At 63.4% G+C, this 20,471-nt stretch overlaps 2 protein-coding genes and 1 long non-coding RNA gene across 40 annotated transcripts in view; 2 read left to right on the top strand and 1 right to left on the bottom strand.

Annotated features, from left to right (window-relative positions):
• TCF3 (transcription factor 3) overlaps positions 1 to 11,243 on the top strand; it is a 35,417-nt gene extending 24,174 nt beyond the window's left edge. For 2 of the 37 annotated variants that reach the window (XR_011440322.1, XR_011440326.1), the window contains 12 exons: positions 113 to 215; positions 289 to 458; positions 584 to 716; positions 1,147 to 1,205; positions 1,313 to 1,391; positions 2,256 to 2,329; positions 2,562 to 2,723; positions 2,807 to 2,930; positions 5,998 to 6,130; positions 6,318 to 6,513; positions 10,034 to 10,260; positions 10,501 to 11,243. Coding sequence is in view for 20 of the 37 variants with exons in the window: in XM_023646304.2 (XP_023502072.2) it covers positions 113 to 215; positions 289 to 458; positions 584 to 716; positions 1,147 to 1,205; positions 1,313 to 1,391; positions 2,256 to 2,329; positions 2,562 to 2,723; positions 2,807 to 2,930; positions 5,998 to 6,130; positions 6,278 to 6,513; positions 10,501 to 10,643 (1,416 nt within the window). In the remaining 17 variants the exon portion in view is untranslated. Of the gene's footprint in view, positions 1 to 112; positions 216 to 288; positions 459 to 583; positions 717 to 1,146; positions 1,206 to 1,312; positions 1,392 to 2,255; positions 2,330 to 2,561; positions 2,724 to 2,806; positions 2,931 to 5,997; positions 6,131 to 6,277; positions 6,514 to 10,011; positions 10,261 to 10,500 lie in introns of all 37 variants that reach the window. The other 35 variants (XR_011440327.1, XR_011440328.1, XM_023646304.2 and 32 more) reach the window with 30 other exon arrangements.
• On the bottom strand, positions 11,086 to 14,746 carry LOC138924935 (uncharacterized). The gene is made up of 2 exons (XR_011440331.1): positions 13,774 to 14,746; positions 11,086 to 13,662 (listed from the first exon to the last, which is right to left on the bottom strand). It is a non-coding gene; the product is annotated as an uncharacterized lncRNA (long non-coding RNA).
• Positions 14,747 to 14,855: 109 nt separating this feature from the next.
• On the top strand, positions 14,856 to 18,719 carry UQCR11 (ubiquinol-cytochrome c reductase, complex III subunit XI). 2 transcript variants are annotated; one of them, XM_001914730.6, is made up of 3 exons: positions 14,856 to 15,086; positions 17,581 to 17,729; positions 18,406 to 18,719. In XM_001914730.6, exons 1-2 carry the CDS (start codon positions 15,037 to 15,039, stop codon positions 17,699 to 17,701), a joined length of 171 nt encoding a protein of 56 aa, XP_001914765.1. In that variant the 5' UTR covers positions 14,856 to 15,036; the 3' UTR covers positions 17,702 to 17,729; positions 18,406 to 18,719. The 2 variants fall into 2 exon arrangements, with proteins under 2 accessions (XP_001914765.1, XP_005611498.1); XM_005611441.4 differs by having other exon boundaries at positions 14,927 to 15,086; positions 17,581 to 17,725.
• Positions 18,720 to 20,471: the final 1,752 nt, after the last annotated feature.

Raw genomic sequence — 20,471 nt, 5'->3', positions numbered from 1 at the left:
GGAAACATTGGCACACCACGGGGAGACGGGGAGGTGGGTGGACAGCTGCCCAGGCGGAGGGCAAGGCCGGGGCAGGGGCCTCTCCCACCTGACCGTGCTCGCCTGCCTGCAGGTGTACCCCCCCAGCTCAGGTGACGACTACGGCAGGGACGCCACCGCCTACCCGTCCGCCAAGACCCCCGGCAGCGCCTACCCTGCCCCCTTCTATGTGGCAGGTGCGTGGGGCTCGCCTGGGACAGCGGGGCAGGGCCTGGGCCCCCTCGCCCCTCACCGTTCCCCTCTCTGCAGATGGCAGCCTGCACCCCTCGGCCGAGCTCTGGAGCGCCCCCGGCCAGGCCGGCTTCGGGCCCATGCTGAGCGGCAGCTCGTCCCCCCTGCCCCTCCCGCCGGGCGGGGGCGGCTCTGTGGGCGGCACTGGCAGCGGCGGGTTTGGCGGCCTGCACCAGCACGAGCGCCTGGTAAGCTCTGGGGCGCAGGGTGAGGGCGGCCCCGTCTGATGCCCTCCCACCCCCTCTGGCGCCCTCCCGCCCCTTCTGATGCCCTCCCACCACGTCTGACGCCCTCCCGCCCCGTCCGCTCACAGGGCTACCAGCTGCACGGAGCGGAGGTGAATGGCGGGCTCCCGGCTGTGTCCACCTTCTCCTCGGCCCCCACGGCTGCCTACGGCAGCGTTTCCAGCCACACACCCCCCGTCAGTGGGGCTGACAGCCTCATGGGTATGCGCCCTCCACCCCACCCCGATCCCACCTTCCGAGCTGGAGACTAGGGCGGGCGCAGAAGTGTTTAGTGGCGGCAGGGGGTGGGGGGTGGCCGGGAGCTACCCTGTTACTCACACCCGCACACGTGCTCCGGCTCCTCGGACCCCCTCCCAGAAATCTGGAAGCAGCTCTTTGAGGAGAGTGTCCCCATTTTACATCTGGAGAAACTGAGGCCCAGAGACGGGACTCGATCACTCAGGGCCTCACAGCGTGGCCTCCATGGAGGCAGGTGGTGGGACGTCAGGCAGCAACCAGAGCAAAATTGGGGGCGTGTGTGGGGGGCAGCCGGGCACAGAAGGGGGCTCCCCCTCAGCCGGGGATGCAGGCCAGGCCCAGTGCTGCGGGCGCTCCCTCCCGGAGGCTGGGCCTCACGTCTCTGCACCCACAGGCTCCCGCGGGACCACGGCCAGCAGCTCCGGGGACGCCCTCGGGAAGGCGCTGGCCTCGGTGAGGCATGGGCATAGCGGGTGGTGGGGGTGGCCGGGCTGGCAGCCCCAGGAGGTGGGCCCTTGACCAGCCACCCCGTGGCCTGTCTCTCCTCGTCCCCACTGCAGATCTACTCCCCGGATCACTCAAGCAATAACTTCTCATCCAGCCCCTCGACCCCTGTGGGCTCCCCCCAGGGCCTGGCAGGTCTGTGCAGGGTGCTGGGGGCGGGGGGGGGCGGGCGGCGAGCTGGACAGACCAGCCGCCTCAGAGCGTGTGTTCCCATGGGCATCCGGGAAGGCTCCCTGGAGGAGGGGGCCTCCAAGCCAGTGCTCTTACGTCACTGCGCCGGCAAAGGCCAGGAGGCAGGAGGTGGTGGTCTGTACTGTGTCAGCATGGGGGGCTGGGGACCCAGTGGGGTCAGGGCTTCAGGCTTGGCTCTGGCGCAGACTCCAAACGGCATATGTTGGCGTGTGTCCACCCCACGTGTGTTAGTCAGGCACCGACTCTATGTCTTGTATGCTGGGCCGAGGGGCCCCGGCCCCTGTCGCCACGAGGGTGGGCCCAGCATCAGCTGGGGACGTGAGCCGCGGGTCTCTGGAAGGCGGGGTGGTGGCATTATAAGGCTAGTAGACCCGGCTCTGGCCTCTGTGGTCCTCACAGCAGGCGACTGCCCTGCGGGACCGGGAGGAGCCAGCCCTGCTCTGCGCTCCTCGTCTAGCTGAGCCGCCTTCCCCACGGGAAAGGAGGGGTCAGGTCCTGCAGATGGGGAAACAGGCTCAGAGACAGGAACCTGCCTGGTGGGTTCGCACCCTGGCCCAGCGAGAAGCTAGATTTAAACGTGAGCCCGAGACCCCAGGGGTCCGTGGTGGGCCTGCGAGCCTCCAGCGCTGAGCCTGACTCCGGTCCCTGCCATCAGTCTGTGGGTGTGGCGCCCCTGTGTGGCCATCTGGGCATCGCGGGCTGGCAGTGGGCTCCCTGCCCAGCGGTCCTGGGTCCGGCCTCCCTCCCGCGGTCAGGCCAGGAGGGTGCGCTGCCCCAGCCCCCACCTCACGCCTCCTCTCCCTGCAGGGACGTCACAGTGGCCCCGAGCAGGAGCCCCCGGTGCCTTATCGCCCAGCTACGATGGGGGTCTCCACAGCCTGGTGAGCCTCCTGCCCGGCGCGGGGGTGGGGGGCTGCTTGTGGGTGTGCTGGTGGGGCGGGGGCGGAATTTGCAGTAGGATGCAGGCTGCTTGGACAAGAATAAACTTAGTTGATGTGTTGGGAACGAGGTCTGGAGCTGGGGGTGGTCAGAGCTGCGGCCGTGACCAGCGAAGGCGCGCGGGGCTGCCTGGGGTCCCAGCGACCCAGACCCCTCACACCCATCCCCCCGCAGCAGAGCAAAATGGAGGACCACCTGGACGAGGCCATCCACGTGCTGCGTAGCCACGCTGTGGGCACGGCAGGCGACGTGCACGGGCTGCTGCCTGGCCATGGGGCGCTGGCCCCGGGCTTCACCGGCCCCGTCATGCCGCTGGGCGGGCGGCACGCCGGCCTGGTGAGAGCGGGCAGGGCGGCCAGGCAGCCAGCGGGTGGGTGGGCACGGGGGCCGGGCAAACCTGACCGCCTCCCTATCCACAGGTCGGAGGCGGCCCCTCAGAGGACGGCCCGGCGGGCAGCGGTAGCCTCCTGCACAGCCACGTGGCCCTCCCCGGCCAGCCGGGCGCCCTCCCCGACCTCTCCCGGCCGCCTGACTCCTACAGCGGTAAGCCCCAGCCTGGCCTGGCCCGGGTGGCCTGCACAAGGGTACCCCGCACCCCAGCTCTGTGGGTGGGACCCACTGGTGGTGGGCAGCTCCCAACCGAGCTACGTCCCTCCTTGGAAAAAGGGGACACAGAGGGCTTATCACCGGGGGTCTGAGGACCACCAGGTGGCCCCGAGCATCTGCTCTCTGCCTGGCACAGGGCTGGGGCTTGGACCCCATGCTGCCTGCCAGCCCCTCACGGTGGCCCACGGGCTCAGGATTGTCCCACCCCCGTTTCCAGTTGAGGAAACTGAGGCAGAGGAGAAGGCAAGAAGCTCCACCCGGACCAGGTGCCCAGGATCCCAGCCGGGGGTGGGGGAGCGGTGTCTGCCTTGGTGGGAGCCGGCAGGTGCGGTCCCCATCAGAGGCACCTGCAGGGAGGCCCGAGAGGCCGGCAGGGTCACCGGTGGGTCAGCATCTTTCGAAAGGGAAGTGGGGCCCAGCACTCTGGGCGCAGCCTCAGAGCAAGCGAGGCTGTGGTTTGTGGTGGCCCCTGCTCTGAGTTCACCCGACACCCGTGTATTTAGTATCAGCCGTATCTGAGGTGTTTCTAGGCACTGGGATAAAATAGGGAATGAGAGAGAGCCCCTCGCTGGGGGGTGACGTTCTGGTCGGGGAGACAGGGGGCTGGGGAGAGATTGCAGGGGGTCTTGTAGTTTTAAAGTTGAGGGGGCAAGATTGTGGCATCTCAGCAGAGCCAGGGATGAGCGAATGCAGGCAGGCACCTGAGGGTGCGGCCATGCAAAGGCCCTGGGGCAGGAGCAGGCCGAGTGTGTTGGACGGGCAGCGAGGAGGCCCGTGTGGCTAGAAGAGGGAGTGAGGGGGAGGAGTGGGAAGAGCGGGGGCAGGGAGGGGACAGGGCATGTCATACGGGCCTGGGGTGCCTTTGGGAGGACTTGGCTTGTCCCCCGAGGGAGGGAGGCCTGGAGGGCTGCAGGCGGAGGAGGGGGACCCAGGGGAAGGGATGAGCTGGTCCAGGGAGGCGATGCCGGGGGTCGGCCTGGGCAGGGCTGCAGAGGGGTGAGCAGTGGGTGGGTTCCTGGTAGTGTGAAGGCGGAGCCCATGGATTTGCAGATGTGGCGGCAGCGGTGGGATTCGGGTCCGGAATTCAGAGTGACGTCCAGCGTCACTGGCCCATGGTGGACTTCAGAGCCAGGACCCTGCACAGGGTCACTGGGAGGAGCAGAGCTCGGTCCCGAGCATCGGGCTGGGGTCGGGACAGGCGGCCGTGGGAGGCGGAGGAGGCGGGACTGTGTGGGACGCCGGGGTGAGGACCCAGGTGGGGTCAGGCTGACCGGGGCAGGGTCGGGGGGTTTGGGACATCACCATCCGGGGGAGCAGAGGATTGGCAGTGGCAAGTGGGGGGTGAGGTCAAGAGAGGGTACCTCTCAAGACCGAAGAGGGCATGGTGCGTTTGAGGGGGGCCCTTGGCGAGCAGGACGCTGTCCGCCTGGCAGGAGGCCTTCGAGGGGGGAGGCAGCAGGGGGAGGGCTCCCGTGCCCACTGGGGCCCGGGACCTGAATCTCACAGTGGCCAGTCCCACGGGCCATCAACCCTACCCTGCTCCAGCGGGCAGACCGAGGCCCAGAGAGGGTGCGGGAACTCCCTGCAGGGCAGTGGCTGAGCTGGGCTGCCACCCACCCCCCCCCCCGTCACCTTCATGAAAGATATTGCACGTCACGTGACAGTAACAGGACACGTGTGTGTGACAACGCTGCCTAAACGTCCAGCACCCCAGGGACCCACCACATGACCCACATTAGGGCAGCTTCTCTCGTGCCTCCGTGTCCCCCTGCACCCCAAAACCAGCCTCAGTTCAGAGTCAATGCTTCCTTGTGTTTCTCAATGTCAACGCATTGTAGGGTTCTCACCTGGGGACAGTGGGTGACGTCTGGGGACATCTGTGGTTGTCACACTGGGGGTGCTCCTGGCATCCAGTGGGGGGGGGCCAGGGATGCTGCTCAACCCCCCACAGTGCTCAGGGTGGCCCCCCAGACAGTGATCCGGCCCCAATGTCCAGTGCCAGGGGGACGCTGTGCTGTCATATCCCAGGATCCCCTCCCTTCCTCCCCCTCACCGCTGGAGGACTGGCCGGCGCTTTGCTGACTGCGTCTCCGCGAGGTTGGGGTCCGCGTAGCCGCGCCGTCAGCCTCGTTCTCTGTCATCATGGCTCCAGGGCTCCGTTATAGCCCACGTCCCGCTGTGTCGTCTTCCCACCTGTCTGCTGGCTCGCGCTGGCTTTGGGTCCCCTGCGCTGCGTGTCAGGTCCTTTCCCACTCTGCTGTCTTGCTGGCTGCCTTCTGGAACATTCCGTAATGTATCTTCTGGGGCACACGTGCCAAAGTCTCTCGAGTGTGGTTCCCAGTTGTGGGATTTCCGGGTGCGCATGTGCCTGCCCTGTCCAGGGAATGCCCGGGCGTTTCCCAAAGAGGCCGTGCCTCACAGGCCGTCAGGAGCGTCAGGCCCCTCGATCTTGCCGAATCCAGGCGGGAGATGGGTGCGCTGGGCCCTGACTCACGGTCCGTGACCTCCGGAACAAGGAGGTGGAGCCGCCCGCCGCACCTGCTCCCCTGCTGAACCTCCCGTTCGGGTCCCTGCTTCCCTGCCGGCTGCCCGTCCTCTGCTCCACCGTCTGGGGGAGCGCCCGACGTCCTCTGGGCCCCGTCCTCTTGGTTTATATGTGATGCACGTCTTCTGTCCTGGCGTGTCTTTATCCCGGCAATCAGAAATTCTCGATTTCAGTGGAGTCAGGTTGGCGATTCCTTTTCTTCCTGTGAGAGCAGCTCTTTAGCATTCTAAGCCGCGGTTCCCTGCCGTGAGCCACAGTGAGATTTCCACGGTCCTCCTGAAGGTCGCATTTCACCTGTTGCATCTCAGACCTCAGTCTGTCTGGCGTGAGGCAGGGATCCTGGTTTCGTTTTTGGCAGCGGAAGGCCCGGCTGTCCCAGGAGAGCTCGTTCCCCTCCCACGAGTGGCTGGTCGGGGGCCCTGGTGGCCGGCCCGGCCCCTCACCCAGGCCCTGTTGCAGGGCTCGGGCGCACGGGTGCCACCTCGGCCGGTGACATCAAGCGGGAAGCGAAGGAGGACGAGGAGAACGCGTCGGTCGCCGACCCCTCAGAGGAGGACAAGAAGGAGCTGAAGCCTCCCCGGACCCGGACCAGGTGCCGGCCCCTCCCCCCCCCCGCCCCCACCAGGACACATACGCACACGCACGCGCGCACACGCACACATGGCGCCCACCTGCGAGGCCGTTGGCGGGCCGCCCCGTGCCCCCGCTCACTGTCTCCCTCTGGCCCCCGGCCCCGTAGCCCGGACGAGGACGAGGACGACCTTCTCCCCCCAGAGCAGAAGGCTGAGCGGGAGAAGGAGCGCCGGGTGGCCAATAATGCGCGGGAGCGGCTGCGGGTCCGAGACATCAATGAGGCTTTTAAGGAGCTGGGGCGCATGTGCCAGCTGCACCTCAACAGTGAGAAGCCCCAGACCAAACTGCTCATCCTGCACCAGGCCGTGTCGGTCATCCTGAACCTGGAGCAGCAGGTGCGAGGTCAGTGGGGGTGCTGCGCCCTCCCCGCTGCCCGCGCCGCGGCCTGGATGGCCTCCCCTCCTGCTGTGACCTCCCCACGGTCACCACTGTCCTCCCCCTGCTGTCACCACCGTCCTTCCCACTGTCACCACCGTCCTTCCCATTGTCACCACTGTCCTCCCCACAGTGTCACCATCGTCCTCCCCTCGCTGTCACCCTTCTCCCCTGCTGTCACCACCGTCCTTCCCACTGTCACCACCATCCTCCCCCCGCTGTCACCACCGTTCTTCCCACTGTCACCACCATCCTCCCCGCACTGTCACCACCATCCTCCTCCCTGTCACCACCGTCCTCCTCGCTGTCACCAGCATCCTCCCATTGCTGTCACCACCATCCTGTCACAACTGTCCTCACTGTCACCACCATCCTCCCCGTTGTCACTACCATCCTTCCCACATCACCACCGTCCTCACTGTCACCACCGTCCTACCCCCACGGTCACCGCTGTCCTCCCCCCACTGTCACCACCGTCCTCCTCACTGTCACCACCATCCTCCCCTCCTGTCACCACCGTCCTCCCCCTGCAGTCATCACCGTCCTCCCCGTCACCACCGTCCTCCCCGTGCAGTCATCACCGTCCTCCCTCCTCTGTCACCACTGTCCTCCCCCCACTGTCACCACCATCCTTCCCTCACTGTCACCACCGTCCTCCCCCTGCAGTCATTACCGTCCTCCCTCCTCTGTCACCACCGTCCTCCCCTGTCACCACTGTCCTCCCCGCTGTGACCCTCCCCCCTGTGGTGACCGTCTCTCTGCTGTGGCTGTCCTTTCTGCATTGACTTTTTTTCCTGCATTGACACCCCGCACCCCGTGGCCCACTGGCCCTCCGCCCGGCCCCAGTGTCCCTCCTGGAATGGGAGGACAAAACTCTGGATTCCTTGGCCTGCAGACCTGGGCACCTTGGCTCAGAGCAGTGTCCCCAGACCCCAGGGACCCCCGCCCGCCCAGTCCTTCCTTCTCAGGAGGCTCATCGCCGGGCTGCAGAGGCCAGTGCCCCCCGGGCCCTTGCGCCCATCACTGTTGCTCTGAGTGGATACCCGCGGGCCCTTGAGTGCATCCTTGTCACCTCCAGGGGGCTCATGCCCCGCTTCGGGGCTGGGTGGGGGTCCGGAGAGGCCCCGGGACTCGCCCCCGCTGCTTCCTTAACGCCCCCTCCTGCGCCCGTTAACCTCTTCTCTCCTGCAGCGCTGTCGCTTGGACGGGAGCTGGGGCCCGGCCTGCCCGCCGCTGTCCCTCAGCTCGAGTTTCTGCGTCTGCACGGCCGCGGGCCTTGTGCAGTGTCCCCACGCCCGCCTCTCTGTTCTGCCTCTTGCGCTTCGCCCCTCCCCCACACCCCCAGCCGAGTCTCCTCCGCTCCCACCGGCAGCCCCTCCTCACCTCGCACTTGCTGCCCGCCCGGCACCCGCACGCCGGGGCTGCAGCCTCGCAGCCTCCCCGCCCCCGAGCCCCCGTCAGGACTTGAGGGAAGGGAGGAGGCGAGGCTTGCGCCAGGCTCCAGGCCCCACTGTCAGTTTGGTCTGTGCGCTTGTCCTGGGCTCCAGGCCGTGCCGCCACCCGGCTGTCTTCACTCGGGCCTGAGGGCAGCAGCCGCCGGGCCACAGGCACCAGATGGGGCCCGGGGGTCCGACCAGAGGCAGGTGCCCGGCTCCTCAGCTTCCAGGGGTCCCCGCGTCTCAGGCCTCCACCCGGGCTCGTTTCATCTCTGCCACAGCCCCGGCACGGTGGGCGTCCCATTGTGATCGGCCCCGTCCTCCCCAGGAAACAGGCAGAGAGCAAAGTCACTTGTCCGTGGCCACCCGGCAACACCACTGCTGAGCCCAGTCGGGGTTAGGAGCTGGCGGGCAGGGGCGCAGGTGTCTGAGCACCAGGTCCAGACCCCTGCCTGTGTGAAGGGCTCGCTAGTGTCCAGTAGATTGGACCCGCCACCGGGGTCACTCGCCATAGAGATAAGGAACCGGAGTCCCGGAGCTCGGGAGGCACCGGCCAGAGTCAGGCCCACAGGCAGGGTGCACGGCAGCCGCTCCAGGCCCCGTCCTCGGGCCAGCAAAGCCCAGTGTGGGGCAGACATCGCTGAGACCCCTGGGGGTAGGCTGGTTGGCTCCTTGTGGGACTCTGAGTGTCCTGGCCCCCCCAGCCCCAGAGGTCTCCCCGTCCTGGGCTCTGGGGACCCAGGCCGCTGTCTGCTGAGTCTGTCTTCGCGGCCTCTTCACCCAGGGCAAATCAGGCCAGGCCCAGCTCCCCCTCCTCCAGCACGCACAGCTCTGAGCAGGAAGGTCGTCCTCCCGGGAGGGGGCCAGGTCCCCCACCCTCCTGGCCCGTCCTGGGGCGCGTGGAGTGGCCAGGGGTGCGCCCGGCTCCTTGTAGACTCCCAGGTTGGGGAATCATGGCCCTGCATCCATCCCCAGAAAACATCCCAGGAACACCGAGGCCCTGGCCTCCCTGAGACACCATCACACAGCCTCGCCGAGAGCAGGTCCAGGGGCACACACGCAGGCACACCCGAGCCCTTTGCTCCAGAACGCGTGCCCTGTGCACCCAGAGGAGCATGTGGTTGTGGACGTGAGCTCACATGCTAGCACGTGCACCCACTCACACAGACCACACCCTGACAAAGACCACCCACCCAGACAGACCACACACCCACACAGACCACACACCTGCACCGACCACGCACCTGAACCCGCACAGTCCGCACACCTGCACCCGCACAGTCCGCACACCTGAACCCGCACAGTCCACACACCTGCACAGACCACACACCTGCACCTGCACAGACCACACACCTGCACCCGCACAGACCACACACCTGCACAGTCCACACACCTGAACCCGCACAGTCCACACACCTGCACCTGCACAGACCACACACCCGCACAGATCACACACCTGCACAGACCACACACCTGCACCCGCACAGACCACACACCTGCACAGTCCACACACCTGCACCCGCACAGACCACACACCTGCACAGTCCACACACCTGCACCCGCACAGACCACACACCTGCACAGTCCACACACCTGCACCCGCACAGACCACACACCTGCACAGTCCTCACACCTGCACCCGCACAGACCACACACCTGCAGGGTCCACACACCTGCACCCGCACAGACCACACACCTGCACAGTCCACACACCTGCACCCGCACAGTCCACACACCTGCACCCGCACAGACCACACACCTGCACCTGCACAGACCACGCACCTGCACCTGCACAGACCACGCACCTGCACCCGCACAGTCCATACACCTGCACGGACCACACACCTGCACCTGCACAGACCATGCACCTGCACCTGCACAGACCACGCACCTGCACCCGCACAGTCCATACACCTGCATAGACCATGCACTTGCACAGACCACACACCTGCACCCGCACACACTCACAGCGAGTCGGTGCCCCGTCCACAGCCCTGGCCCCACCCCCGCCCCCGCGTGTCACTAACAGAGGCCCCGGTGCTGTGACCCAGCAGTACAGAGGAGGTGCTGTCCCTGGAGGAGAAAGACCTGAGGGACCGGGAGAGGCGCATGGCCAATAACGCGCGGGAGCGGGTGCGCGTGCGGGACATTAACGAGGCCTTCCGGGAGCTGGGGCGCATGTGCCAGCTGCACCTCAAGTCGGACAAGGCGCAGACCAAACTGCTGATCCTGCAGCAGGCCGTGCAGGTCATCCTGGGCCTGGAGCAGCAGGTGCGAGGTAGGCTCCCGGCCGCCCCGCCCCCCCGCCCCCGCAGACGCCGGGCGCTCTGCCCACGTCTCCGCGGGGGACTCAGACTGACGCCCCCGAACCCCCGATCTGTGGCTCACAGCTCCCCTCCGGGGAGGGGACAAGCCGAGAAAAGGAGGCCACGCGTGCCCCCACTCGCCCCCTGGAGCCCTGCCCGCCGTGCTCGCCCTCTCGGGGGACCCTCTCCCACAGTGCTCTCCCCTCCCCCAGAGCGTAACCTGAACCCCAAAGCCGCCTGCCTGAAGCGACGGGAAGAGGAGAAGGTGTCGGGCGTGGTGGGAGACCCCCAGATGGTCCTGTCGGCCGCCCACCCAGGCCTGAGCGAGGCCCACAACCCCGCCGGGCACATGTGACAGGGACGCCGCCGAGGGACGAGTGCCCGACCTCGGTGCAGCCCGGGGCGCTCCCGCCGGGCGCCGGTCTCCATCCTCGGCGGGGGCCGGCCGGTGCGCTCCTCGCGCGCATGCGCAGCGTCGCGCCGACACCCACCCGGGAGGCTACGAGCACGGGGACCCCGGCGGGGACGCGGGTCCCGGAGACTGTGTCCCGGCCCCGCCACCCAGGACGGGCCGCGAGGAGCGTTTGTTTGTCTTTTTTTTTTTGGAAACGAAGTCGGACAACAAGCAAGGAATACACACGTTATCAGAAAAGAAAATGCCTTAAGTATGGATGGGGAGGAGCCGGAGCGTGTCACTCGCCCGAGGGAGATGCGTGCAGACCTGGCTTGCTCTGAAGCCACCAGCAAATTGTGCCTACGCCTGATATTTTTTTTAAGGAAAATAAAAAGAACATTAGTTATAAGATTTTTTTTTTTATTAACGTAGAAGAAAATTAGCAAGGAGGATGCCTTTGGTCTCTCGGTTTTTTGTTTTTGTTTTTGTTTTTTTAGCTTTTTTTGCATATGTTTTGTAAGCAAAGAATTTTTTTGTATAAAAGTCTCGTCTCTTGCTGTTTCTGCTGCTGTTTCTAGAACTGGGCGTTGCATTTCATGATCAACCAGATTATTAAAAGTTGTATTAAAAGACCCAATGCAAACCTGAGGTGCACCCCTCCCCCAGGAGCCACTGGCCGCAGGACGGGGATGGCCAGTGTGGGGTGGTTGTCCTGATTTGGCTGGGTGTCAAGTGTTGGTCAGCCTTGCCCCATGCTCCACTCCCTCGAAAAGGGGGACACCCCGGCCTCTGGGTGGTGGCACCTGCAGGGAGCTCGCGGCCCTTGTCCTCCGGAAGCAGCATTGGTCCCCCAGGCCCCTGCGCACAGCCCCACAGCCCCACAGCCCCACAGCCCTCCCCGGGACCCCAGGCTGCTCTCAGGCCTCTCCAGCACGCGGGATCTCATTGGGATCAATGCTCCAGGGCATGGGGACCGCACCCCGGGAGCACGGTGCCGGGGGGCCTCCCCAGACACCCTGTCTTTCAGTCCTCTGACCTGGGGGCCCCAACCCCTTCTCTGAACTCCCGCGGAGGGGCTGCAGCTCGGGGCCAGCATGGAGACCCCCCAGCCACAGGCACCAGGAGGCCACCCTGGGGTGGATGGAGCAGGGAGAAGGTATGGGGTCCCCACCCAGAAAGGCCCCAGAGCTGCACACCTGCCCGACGTCCCCTAAGAGGGTGGCCCCGTGTGCACCGTGTCCTGGGCCTCCCCAAGCCCCCCTCTGGCCTGACGTGTCACTGGGGACCGGTGCGTCCCGGCTTTGAAATGGGAAGGCCTGCCTCGTGGCGTCCTGGGCAAACCGGGACTGTTGGTCACTCGAGCGTGGGTCTCGGCTTCCTTCCCCTTACTCCCCTGCCCCCGGCCCCGGAGGCCTCATGGACCCCCAGGGTGGCCATGTCCACCCCACCCCGGGCATCTTCCCCAAGACCCCCACCCTTACTCCCCGACTACCGGGGCTGCCTGACCCCCACGACTGGAAGGCCTCGAGGCCAGCACAGGCGGGCCATCCAGGCTTGGGGCCGGGGCCACCTCCTGACCCTGAGATCACCTGGTCCTCCCTGAGGTCTGACCCCCCACCCCCTCCGGTTGGTCAGGGGACAGTGAGGAGCCATCAACTTGCAGGGGAGTCTCGGTGACTCCCTGGTCTCTGTGGGTCTTGGCTCTCTCGGGGAGCCTGCCTCAGTTTCCCTCTTACTCTGCTGGTCCCACCTGTAGGTCCAGACGGGTAGGGGGGATCCTCTGCGTCCCCCGAGGCCACTGACTTGAGCTGTGTGTCACAGACGTAATTCAAATTATATACAAAAGGATTGACCCGGCCCTGGGGAGGGAGGGCCACAGTTAGGGGAAAATCGTGCTCTGAGTGCCTCGAGATAACCAATTTCCCAAAACCAAAAAATTTTTTTGAAGAAAAATAATTTGGGGCCGGCCCAGTGGCTAAGCAGTTATGTTCACATGTTCTGCTTCTCGGCAGCTCGGGGTTCGCTGGTTCAGATCTTGGGTGTGGATATGGCACCGCTTGGCAAAAACCGTGCTGTGGTAGGCATCTCACATATAAAGCAGAGGAAGATGGGCACGGATGTGAGCTCAGGGCCAGTCTTCCTCAGCAAAAAGAGGAGGATTGGCAGCAGTTAGCTCAGGGCTAATCTTCCTCAAAAAAAAAACCCCAATAAAGTTGTAAAAATTTAGAAAGAAAAGAACCCATCAATGGATGGATGGATACAGGCAACATATCCGTACACACACTGGAACATGATGCAGCCGTGAAGAGGAGCGAGGCCCTGACACAGCCACACGTGGACGGACCTGAACACACAACGCTCAGGGAGAGAAGCAGACACAGAAGGATACATGGCGTGTGGCCCCATTGACGTGAAACATCCAGAACAGGCAGATCCACAGACAGGGAGCGGGCTCGTGGGGGCCAGGGGCTGGGGAGGCGGTGGGGGAGACTGCTGATGGGATGGGGTTTCCAATTGGGGTGATGAGAATGTTCTGGAATGAGAGAGAGGTAAATGGTTGCACCACCTTGTGAATGCACTAAATGCCGCTGAACTGTACACTTTAAAATGGCTAATTGCATGTTATGTGAAGTTCTCATCAAAAAAAACAAGAAAAGGAGCTGGTTTCCCCCCGAGGGCCAGAGGGGAACCCCACAGGGAATCCAGGAGGCCTGGCCAAGGGCCAGCGGGCTGTGAGGGGGCTCTGCAGTTCTTGCCTATCCACCATCACTTCTGCTCACAGAATCCTGGTCTTTCTTTTCTGGGGACCCGCCCCTCCTCCAATTTCAGCCCACATCCTCGTATGAGAGGGGCTGACTCTGCCCCGTTTCCACAGCAGGCTAATGAGAACCAGCCTTGGGGCATTTTCTGCGACGATTGAGAAAGGTGCTGTCGTCCTGCAAGGGCTGCTGGGATGTCAACCCAGAGTCGCCAGGTGCTTCTGCTCAGAGAGTGAGGGTGACACAGAGAATGAGAGATGAAGAGAGAGAGAGATTAGTAATGACAGTGATAGACTCCTGGATCCAGCTGTGCCTGAACCCATCCGACATACCATAAAACGTCCTTCTTTTCTCTTCAGCCAGCTCCTGTTGTTTATCACTTGAAACAAAAGCATTCTGCCTCCTGAGCTGAAGTACACTAAGCAGAAGGAGCAAGGAGGCAGGGCTTCAGGAACCGCTGGATCCAGGACCTGCAGCCCCATGACCTCTATGCCCATCTCTGCTCATCTTTTCAAGCTGCTTTATTCTCTTTCTCTCTGGTCTCTCTCAACAATCTTCATGACGGCCACGACCTCCTCTAAGTTGCCATCAAGGACAGAGGCATATTCAGGTCTTCTGATCCCAAGATCAAAAACCCTAGGACAACTGGAAAGACGGAGAAATAACGGCCAACCCAGCAGCCGTGAGCACCCTAGTGCCCAGACTGTGGTCTCTAAATACTATTTGTGGCACCCACCGCCAGTCCGTGGGCAGGTTGCAACCTGCAGCCCCCCGCGAACCGAGCGTGGAGGGCGCTGGGGAGCGCATCCCGGGAAGACGGCCCCACGGTGTCTGGTCCTTCCCTCCAGGCCTGCACTCAACGCGGGGCGCCCCAGAGGCGGGCACTGCAGAAGGGGGCCCCGAGCAAGCCTGGGGCGGCGGACAGCGGACACCGAGGGGGACCCGGGGTCGCGGAGGCCCAGCAGCGGAAGGGGGAGGCCCGGATGCTCGCAGCGCGGGGCGCCTGCCTCCCTCTGCTGCCAGAACCGAAAACCGGCCAACAATGCGACAGGGCCTCCAGGCAACAGACGACAAAGGATGAGCAAGGGGACGGCTCGGGGGTCCCCCTGGTGGCGAGTCAGCGACGACCCGTGACTCCTCCAAAAGGGGGTTCAGATCGCACCCCTCCCCTCCTCTGAGCGACTCTGGCGGGTCCCTGCACTCTTTGCCTTGTTTGTTTAATCGTGAATAACACGCTGGCACGTGGCAAGAATACAGTCACCAGCCGGATGTCGCGGGCCGTGCCCAGCTGGGTACCACTCTGAGCGCCTGAGTGCAGACGCAGCCCGCATCCCGAGTCACGTGGCCAGAAAGCCCCGCCTCCCGGGCCAGCCCACTCTCGCCCAAGCCACTTCTTCCGGTTCTCCCCGGAAGTGACTGCAAGTGTCTTCCGGGTCTGCGCGCGCAGCGGTGGCCGGCTCCGGGCGTCGCGCGGGCAGGCTGCCCGGGGTGGGGCGGGGCCTCCCTGCGCGCCTGCGCGCTGCGGCGGCCGCGCCTGCGCGCTGCGTCCGGATCGGGTGGGGCCGGGGTCACCCTGAGCTGCGGACGGCGCCGAGATGCTGAGCAGGTTCCTGGGCCCGCGCTACCGCCAGCTGGCCTCGAACTGGTGAGGACGCGGCCCCCGCCCCCCGGCCGGGACCCCGGGTCGTGCCGGGGCACAGATGCGGAAACTGAGGCACGGAGAGGCGGAGCGGTCCGTCCCGAGCACACGTGCATGGCGGGTCCGCCGGCCCCGTGGTCAGCAGCTCTGAGCCTCAGTTTCCCCACTTCTACCTGGGGGCCGCGGTGGCGCCGACCTGGACGGACACGGCCAGCAGCCTCGGCTCAGGACCCCTGGGGCCTGACCACGGAGCCTGCACGTCCCCGGCTTTGCTTTTGCTTTTTTTAAGATGTTGAACAAGGAGCGTGACACCGACGGCTGCACCTGTCCCTGCCCCCAGTGGGAGGCGGGCGGGACCGGGGTGACCCCACGTGGCAGCCGGGATTGGGGTGACCTGGGCAGGGAGTGGGTGAGGGGTGGGGGCTGCCTCAGGGCAGTGGCTCTGGCAGGGACCTTGAGGTGGACACTGACGGTGGTGCCTCACTGCTGGGGTGACCCAGGCCCAGGACCACGCAGGCCGTCCCTGGCATCAGGGGAGAGCCACCGGCGGCCCATGCAGCCCCTGTGGCCGTCAGCTGGGAATTCCCGGGGGCAGTGGATCGGGTCCCATCTGTGCTGGGTTAGGGCAGGGACGTTTCCCCCAGGCCTTCACTCGGCTTCACCGAGCACGGACAATGTGCCAGCACCCAGCACCACGTTGGGTGCCAGAGACTCAGTGAGAAACCGAAACCCCATGGCTGACGTGCTAGTCGGTGGACCAGAACAAGTGAACAATTGAGATCTGGTATGAGGCGGACGTAAGATAAGATAAGATAAGAGGGGACCACAGAGAACTGAGTGACAGGTGTGCGGCACTGTCCTGCTGGCTTCCGGAGGCCAGGAAGCAGGACTCATCCCCAGCAGGCACTGTGGGGTTGTGGCTCAGACTCAGGACTGTTGAGTGTCCACGCTCACCAGCCGGGGGACCCTGCCCGTCACCCCCTCCCTGAGCCCTGGTGTCCTCGTCTGAGAAAGGGGGGAAGAGGTTGGAGGGCGTGACGAGGAAGTCCCATGAGGGGTCATCCTCATCGTCACATCCTTCCTAGATGCCCTGTGGAGGTCGGGTCCTCAGGACCCCAAGGGGAGTGACCATGACGATGTGGGAGGCAGGGGCCTCCCCGAGGGAAGGCTCCTCTGACATTAACAAGCCTCAAGCTGTGGAGCTGTGGCAGGCAAGATGCCCTCTCTGTTCATGACACCTGCCCCAGAGCTTGTTCCAAAAGTGGAAGTAATCCATGACCCCACTGGGGCCCGAAGTCGAGCTGTGTGGGCCGGGATGCAGGGAGCCGGGCCTGGCCCACACTTGGGGGGTTGTCACTGGCGAGGCAAGTTTGGGGAGGGCGCGGAGCTCATACAACCTATGGAAACAAGCCTTCTGCCTCCTCATCTCAAGGAGCAACCCCCCTCCGACACCCCAGGCACGTGGTTTACGACGGGCCAGCGAGGTGGGCCCGTGGGTTCAAATGCCAGCCCTGCACAGGCCAGTAGTGGGGCCTGTGATAGCTTCTGATGGCCGCGTGCCCAGCGGACCCCCGATTTAGCAGCTTAGCAAACACCTGTTAAGTCACGGTTTCTGTGCATCAGGACTCAGGGCGCAACTCAGCTGGACCCTCGGCTCAGGGTCCCGTGAGGCTGCAGTCTCAGCTGAAAGCTCCCCCTCGGGGGTCTGTTTCCAGGCTCGAGCACGAGGCTGTTGGCCGGGGTCTCACCTCACTTCTCTGCCACGTGGGCCCCTCTGGAGGTGGCTCCCGATGCAGCAGCTGGCTTCCCCCAGAGGGAGTCAGGGTGAGCGGGAGCGCCCGTGATGGAGGCTCATCTGGGGGGTGACTCCTCTCACCTTCGTGTTTTATTCATTAGAGGCCAGTGACTGGGTCCTGCTGACGCTCAAGGGGAGGGTTGTACAAGGGCATGAGCTCCAGGAGGCGGGAATGCTGGGCCATCCTGGACCCTGCCCATCGCAGGACATACATGTGGCGTGTGGTGGACTTGGAGCCCCCTGCCTCTGCTGTGTATGCTCAGGGGAGTGACTCACCCTCTCTGTGCCTTCGTCTCCTCATCTGTAAGACGGACCCTGGTTTTCATGCCATCAGTCCTAGCACTGTCACAGGGATCTACGAGTCACTAAATTGCGTAGACCGTCCCTGCATGTAGATGTTAGCTATCGTGCTAGTGGTTCCAAGCTTGGGTTCTGTTTTTTCTTAGCAGCAGAATTCCCCAAAGAAAACCTGAAGCGGATCCCAATATGAAAGCAGATGGGAGTGGAGTCCCCTCGGGGGTCTCCTGGCTCATGTTCCCCCTGTAGGGCCATCAGCAGGATGTGTCCACGCTCTGGGCAGGGGCCGGGCACATGATGATGGGGGTTTGATAAATGGTGACTTGGGATGGGGGGGACCCGGATGTGCTCCTGGCAGGACGAGGCCTGACCCCCCCACCCCCACCCCACCCCGCTGTCCTCTTGCAGGATTCCCACGGTGAGCATGTGGGGCGCCGTGGGCACCGTGGGGCTGGTGTGGGCCACCGACTGGCGGCTGATTCTGGACTGGGTGCCCTATATCAACGGCAAGTTTAAGAAGGACGATTAATTACGCCCCCGGTGGAGCCCCCTGGTAGGTAAGCATCGGCCGCTGTCGGCAGGGGAGCCCTGGGGTTTCTGCCTGCAGGGGTGGGGGCTTCCACTCGTGGTCGGTTCCAGGGCTGGGGTGGCAGGTCCCGGGGGCTCCCTGGGACCGTGCGCCCTGGAGAGTCCTGCCTGATTCCGGGCACCTCCCGCCTATCGGCACAGCCGGCTGGCAGCCTCAGTCTGTGGACTGGGGAGTGGGCACTGCGCCCCCAGTGCTCCATCCTGGAGCTTCACCCTACAGCCCGCGCTGTGCCTGCCATCTCAGTCTCCCCAGCCCCTGGCGGGACGGAGGGCTGCCCCACTTTACGGGCTGGGAAGTTGAGGCTGGCCCGCAGCCGCTGGCCTCTCTGGATGGGCTGCTGTGAGCATTAATGACACCTTGGGCTCACCCTCTGTGTCTCTGACGTGCCCGTCACTGTCGCTGTGCTGACCACACTGTCCGTGTTACTAGCTCATTGCCCACATGGTGGTCTGGTGTGCGCACGCCACTTACACGCCATTTCTAGATGGGGACCTGAGGCCCAGGACACGCAGCCCCTAAGGGGCACGGCTAGATTTGCCCTTGGAGCCTGGCTGTGGCGTCTGTGTTCCTCCTCGCGGCTCGCTCTTTGTCATAAGCACGACGGCCCGGAGCCCTCTGCTCACCCTGCCTTGCTCCCCCTCCAGGTGTCAGTGGTGCCTGCTCCTTCCATCTGCATCTGGAACAGTCCAAGCCCTCAGGATGGACCGCGAGGAAATCCACAGTGCAATTCAGGACTTTCTGTGTTTCTAGAAACATCTCTGATCGAGTGCACACAGCATTAAACCTCGCTCTGAAACCTGCCCACTTGGACCTGGTGATGCTGGGGACTTGGTTACCCTGATTGCAGGCCCAGTGGCTCTGGTGACCTGGGGGTCCTTTCAGCTCCAAACTTTTGCAAATCTAGGAGCTTCCCGGTGGCTGGCAGAAACTGATTACTTAAGATGTTCAATGGGTAATACCTGCATGGTGTATTTTTTTAATCTATTGCCGCCTTAGCAAATTACCCCACGATTGAGTGGTTTAAAACAACAAACAGGCATTATCTCATGGTTTCTGTTAGTCGAGAATTTGGGAGTAACTTAGCTGCAGGGTCCTAGCTCAGGGTCTCTCATGAGGGGGCAGTTAAGCTGTCATCCGGGGCTGCCTCATCTGAAGGCTCGACTGGGGCCAGAGGAGCTGCTTGCAGGATGGCTCCCTCGTGTGGCGGCCGGCGGGAGGCCTCGGCTCCCCCTCCAGGTGGGCCTCTCCACAGCACCGCCTGAGCCTCCTCACAATATGGCAGCTGGCTTCCCCAGAGAGAGCCAGCTGGAGGCCACAGTCTTTTATGACCTACCCTCCAGAGTGTCACGCCGTCACTTCCTCCACATCCTGTTGGTTAGGAGCAACTCCCTAAGTCCCGCCCACACTCGAGGGGAGGAGGTCGGGCTCTGCATCAAGGAAGGGTATCAGAACTTGTAGACGTGTTAACCCGCCCCGTGAGAGAGAAAGAACGAGCAGGCACATGAGGACATGCAGCGCATGGTCATTTCCCTCCCTGGTACCCTGGGCCCACTTCTCTCCAACTCTCGCCCAGGTCTTGAAAACTCTAGAAACATTCTCTGCATCAATAAGCATATTTTAAGCGTATTTGTGGAAACAGCTGTTCTACTGTCTGCTCGGCCGCTGTAAGAGAGTCCCGCGGACTGGGTCACTCACACAGCAGGGAGGCTGGAAGGCCAAGATCAAGGTGCTGGCAGGGCAGTTTCTGGTGAGGGCAGATGGCCGCCTTCTCGCCGTGTCCTCACGTGGCCTTTCCTTGACACGCGCAGAGGGAGGGAGAGAGAGAGCGAGGGAGCTGTCTGCTGCCTCTTAGAATGACACGAATCCTACGGGATCAGGGCCCCGTCCTCTGACGTCATTTAACCTTCGCTACATCCTTAGAGGCCTGGTCTCCAGATGGCCACGCTGGCCGTTAGGCCTTCAACAGATGCATTTCAGGGGGGACACACCTTCAGCCCATGACAGCTGTATGTCCTTTAACACAACTGGTGGCCTTCACCACCCACCTCTCTGTCCATATTATTCCACCTAAAGCTCATCTCCCGGAGGCTATACCCCCTCTGAAAGTAGTGTCCCCCGTTTCTGACCGGCTGCCCAGACCATTTCTAACTAGTCCACCAGCAAGGGATTCATTCACTGCCTGTCAAATAAGGCGTGATCTTATTTCAGACATAAATGAATAAACCTGTCAAGTGAACACCCGTGAGTGGTGACCTGGGAGATGAGCGAATCGCTCTGAAATCTGGTTAACAATGTTCAGCTCCTGCCGGTAGACAGCCCCACGGCCCGCCTGAAGCAAAAGGAAACACGCGCCCCGGGGCACAAATTTTTATATATTTTCGTAAAGCTTAGTGGTTTTCATGAAAATAGAGCCGAGTTTGCTTCCATGAAAGCCAGGAAAGGAAAAATTCTAATAAATTCAGGTTTTGGTATTAGTGGAACCTAATTCAAGCTTAAACTATTTTGAACTTTAATACAATTCCTTTTCAGTGCTTTAATCCTTTTTCAACCACTTTAACATTTGCGGGGTGGGGGGCGGGAGTTAACCATTGAAAACTGACGTAAAACCACGTTTGAAGGGGCGCGCCTTTCTCGTTTTGTCTCGAGCTCCGAAATGGCTGCACACAGCAGTTCCATCCCATGTGCATTTAAAATTTCGACATTTTGTTCG

This window comes from Equus caballus, chromosome 7 (genome assembly GCF_041296265.1).
Source record: "Equus caballus isolate H_3958 breed thoroughbred chromosome 7, TB-T2T, whole genome shotgun sequence".
NCBI lineage: Eukaryota > Metazoa > Chordata > Mammalia > Perissodactyla > Equidae > Equus > Equus caballus.
This window is presented reverse-complemented; position numbering and strand designations above follow the sequence as displayed.

What these genes read in the sequence shown, in the direction of transcription:
- UQCR11 (XM_001914730.6), top strand. Translation starts at nt 15,037, where the DNA reads ATGCTGAGCAGGTTCCTGGGCCCGCGCTACCGCCAGCTGGCCTCGAAC. An exon ending in CGCCAGCTGGCCTCGAACTG is followed by an intron (nt 15,087 to 17,580) that starts GTGAGGACGCGG and finishes GTCCTCTTGCAG; the next exon opens with GATTCCCACGGTGAGCATGT.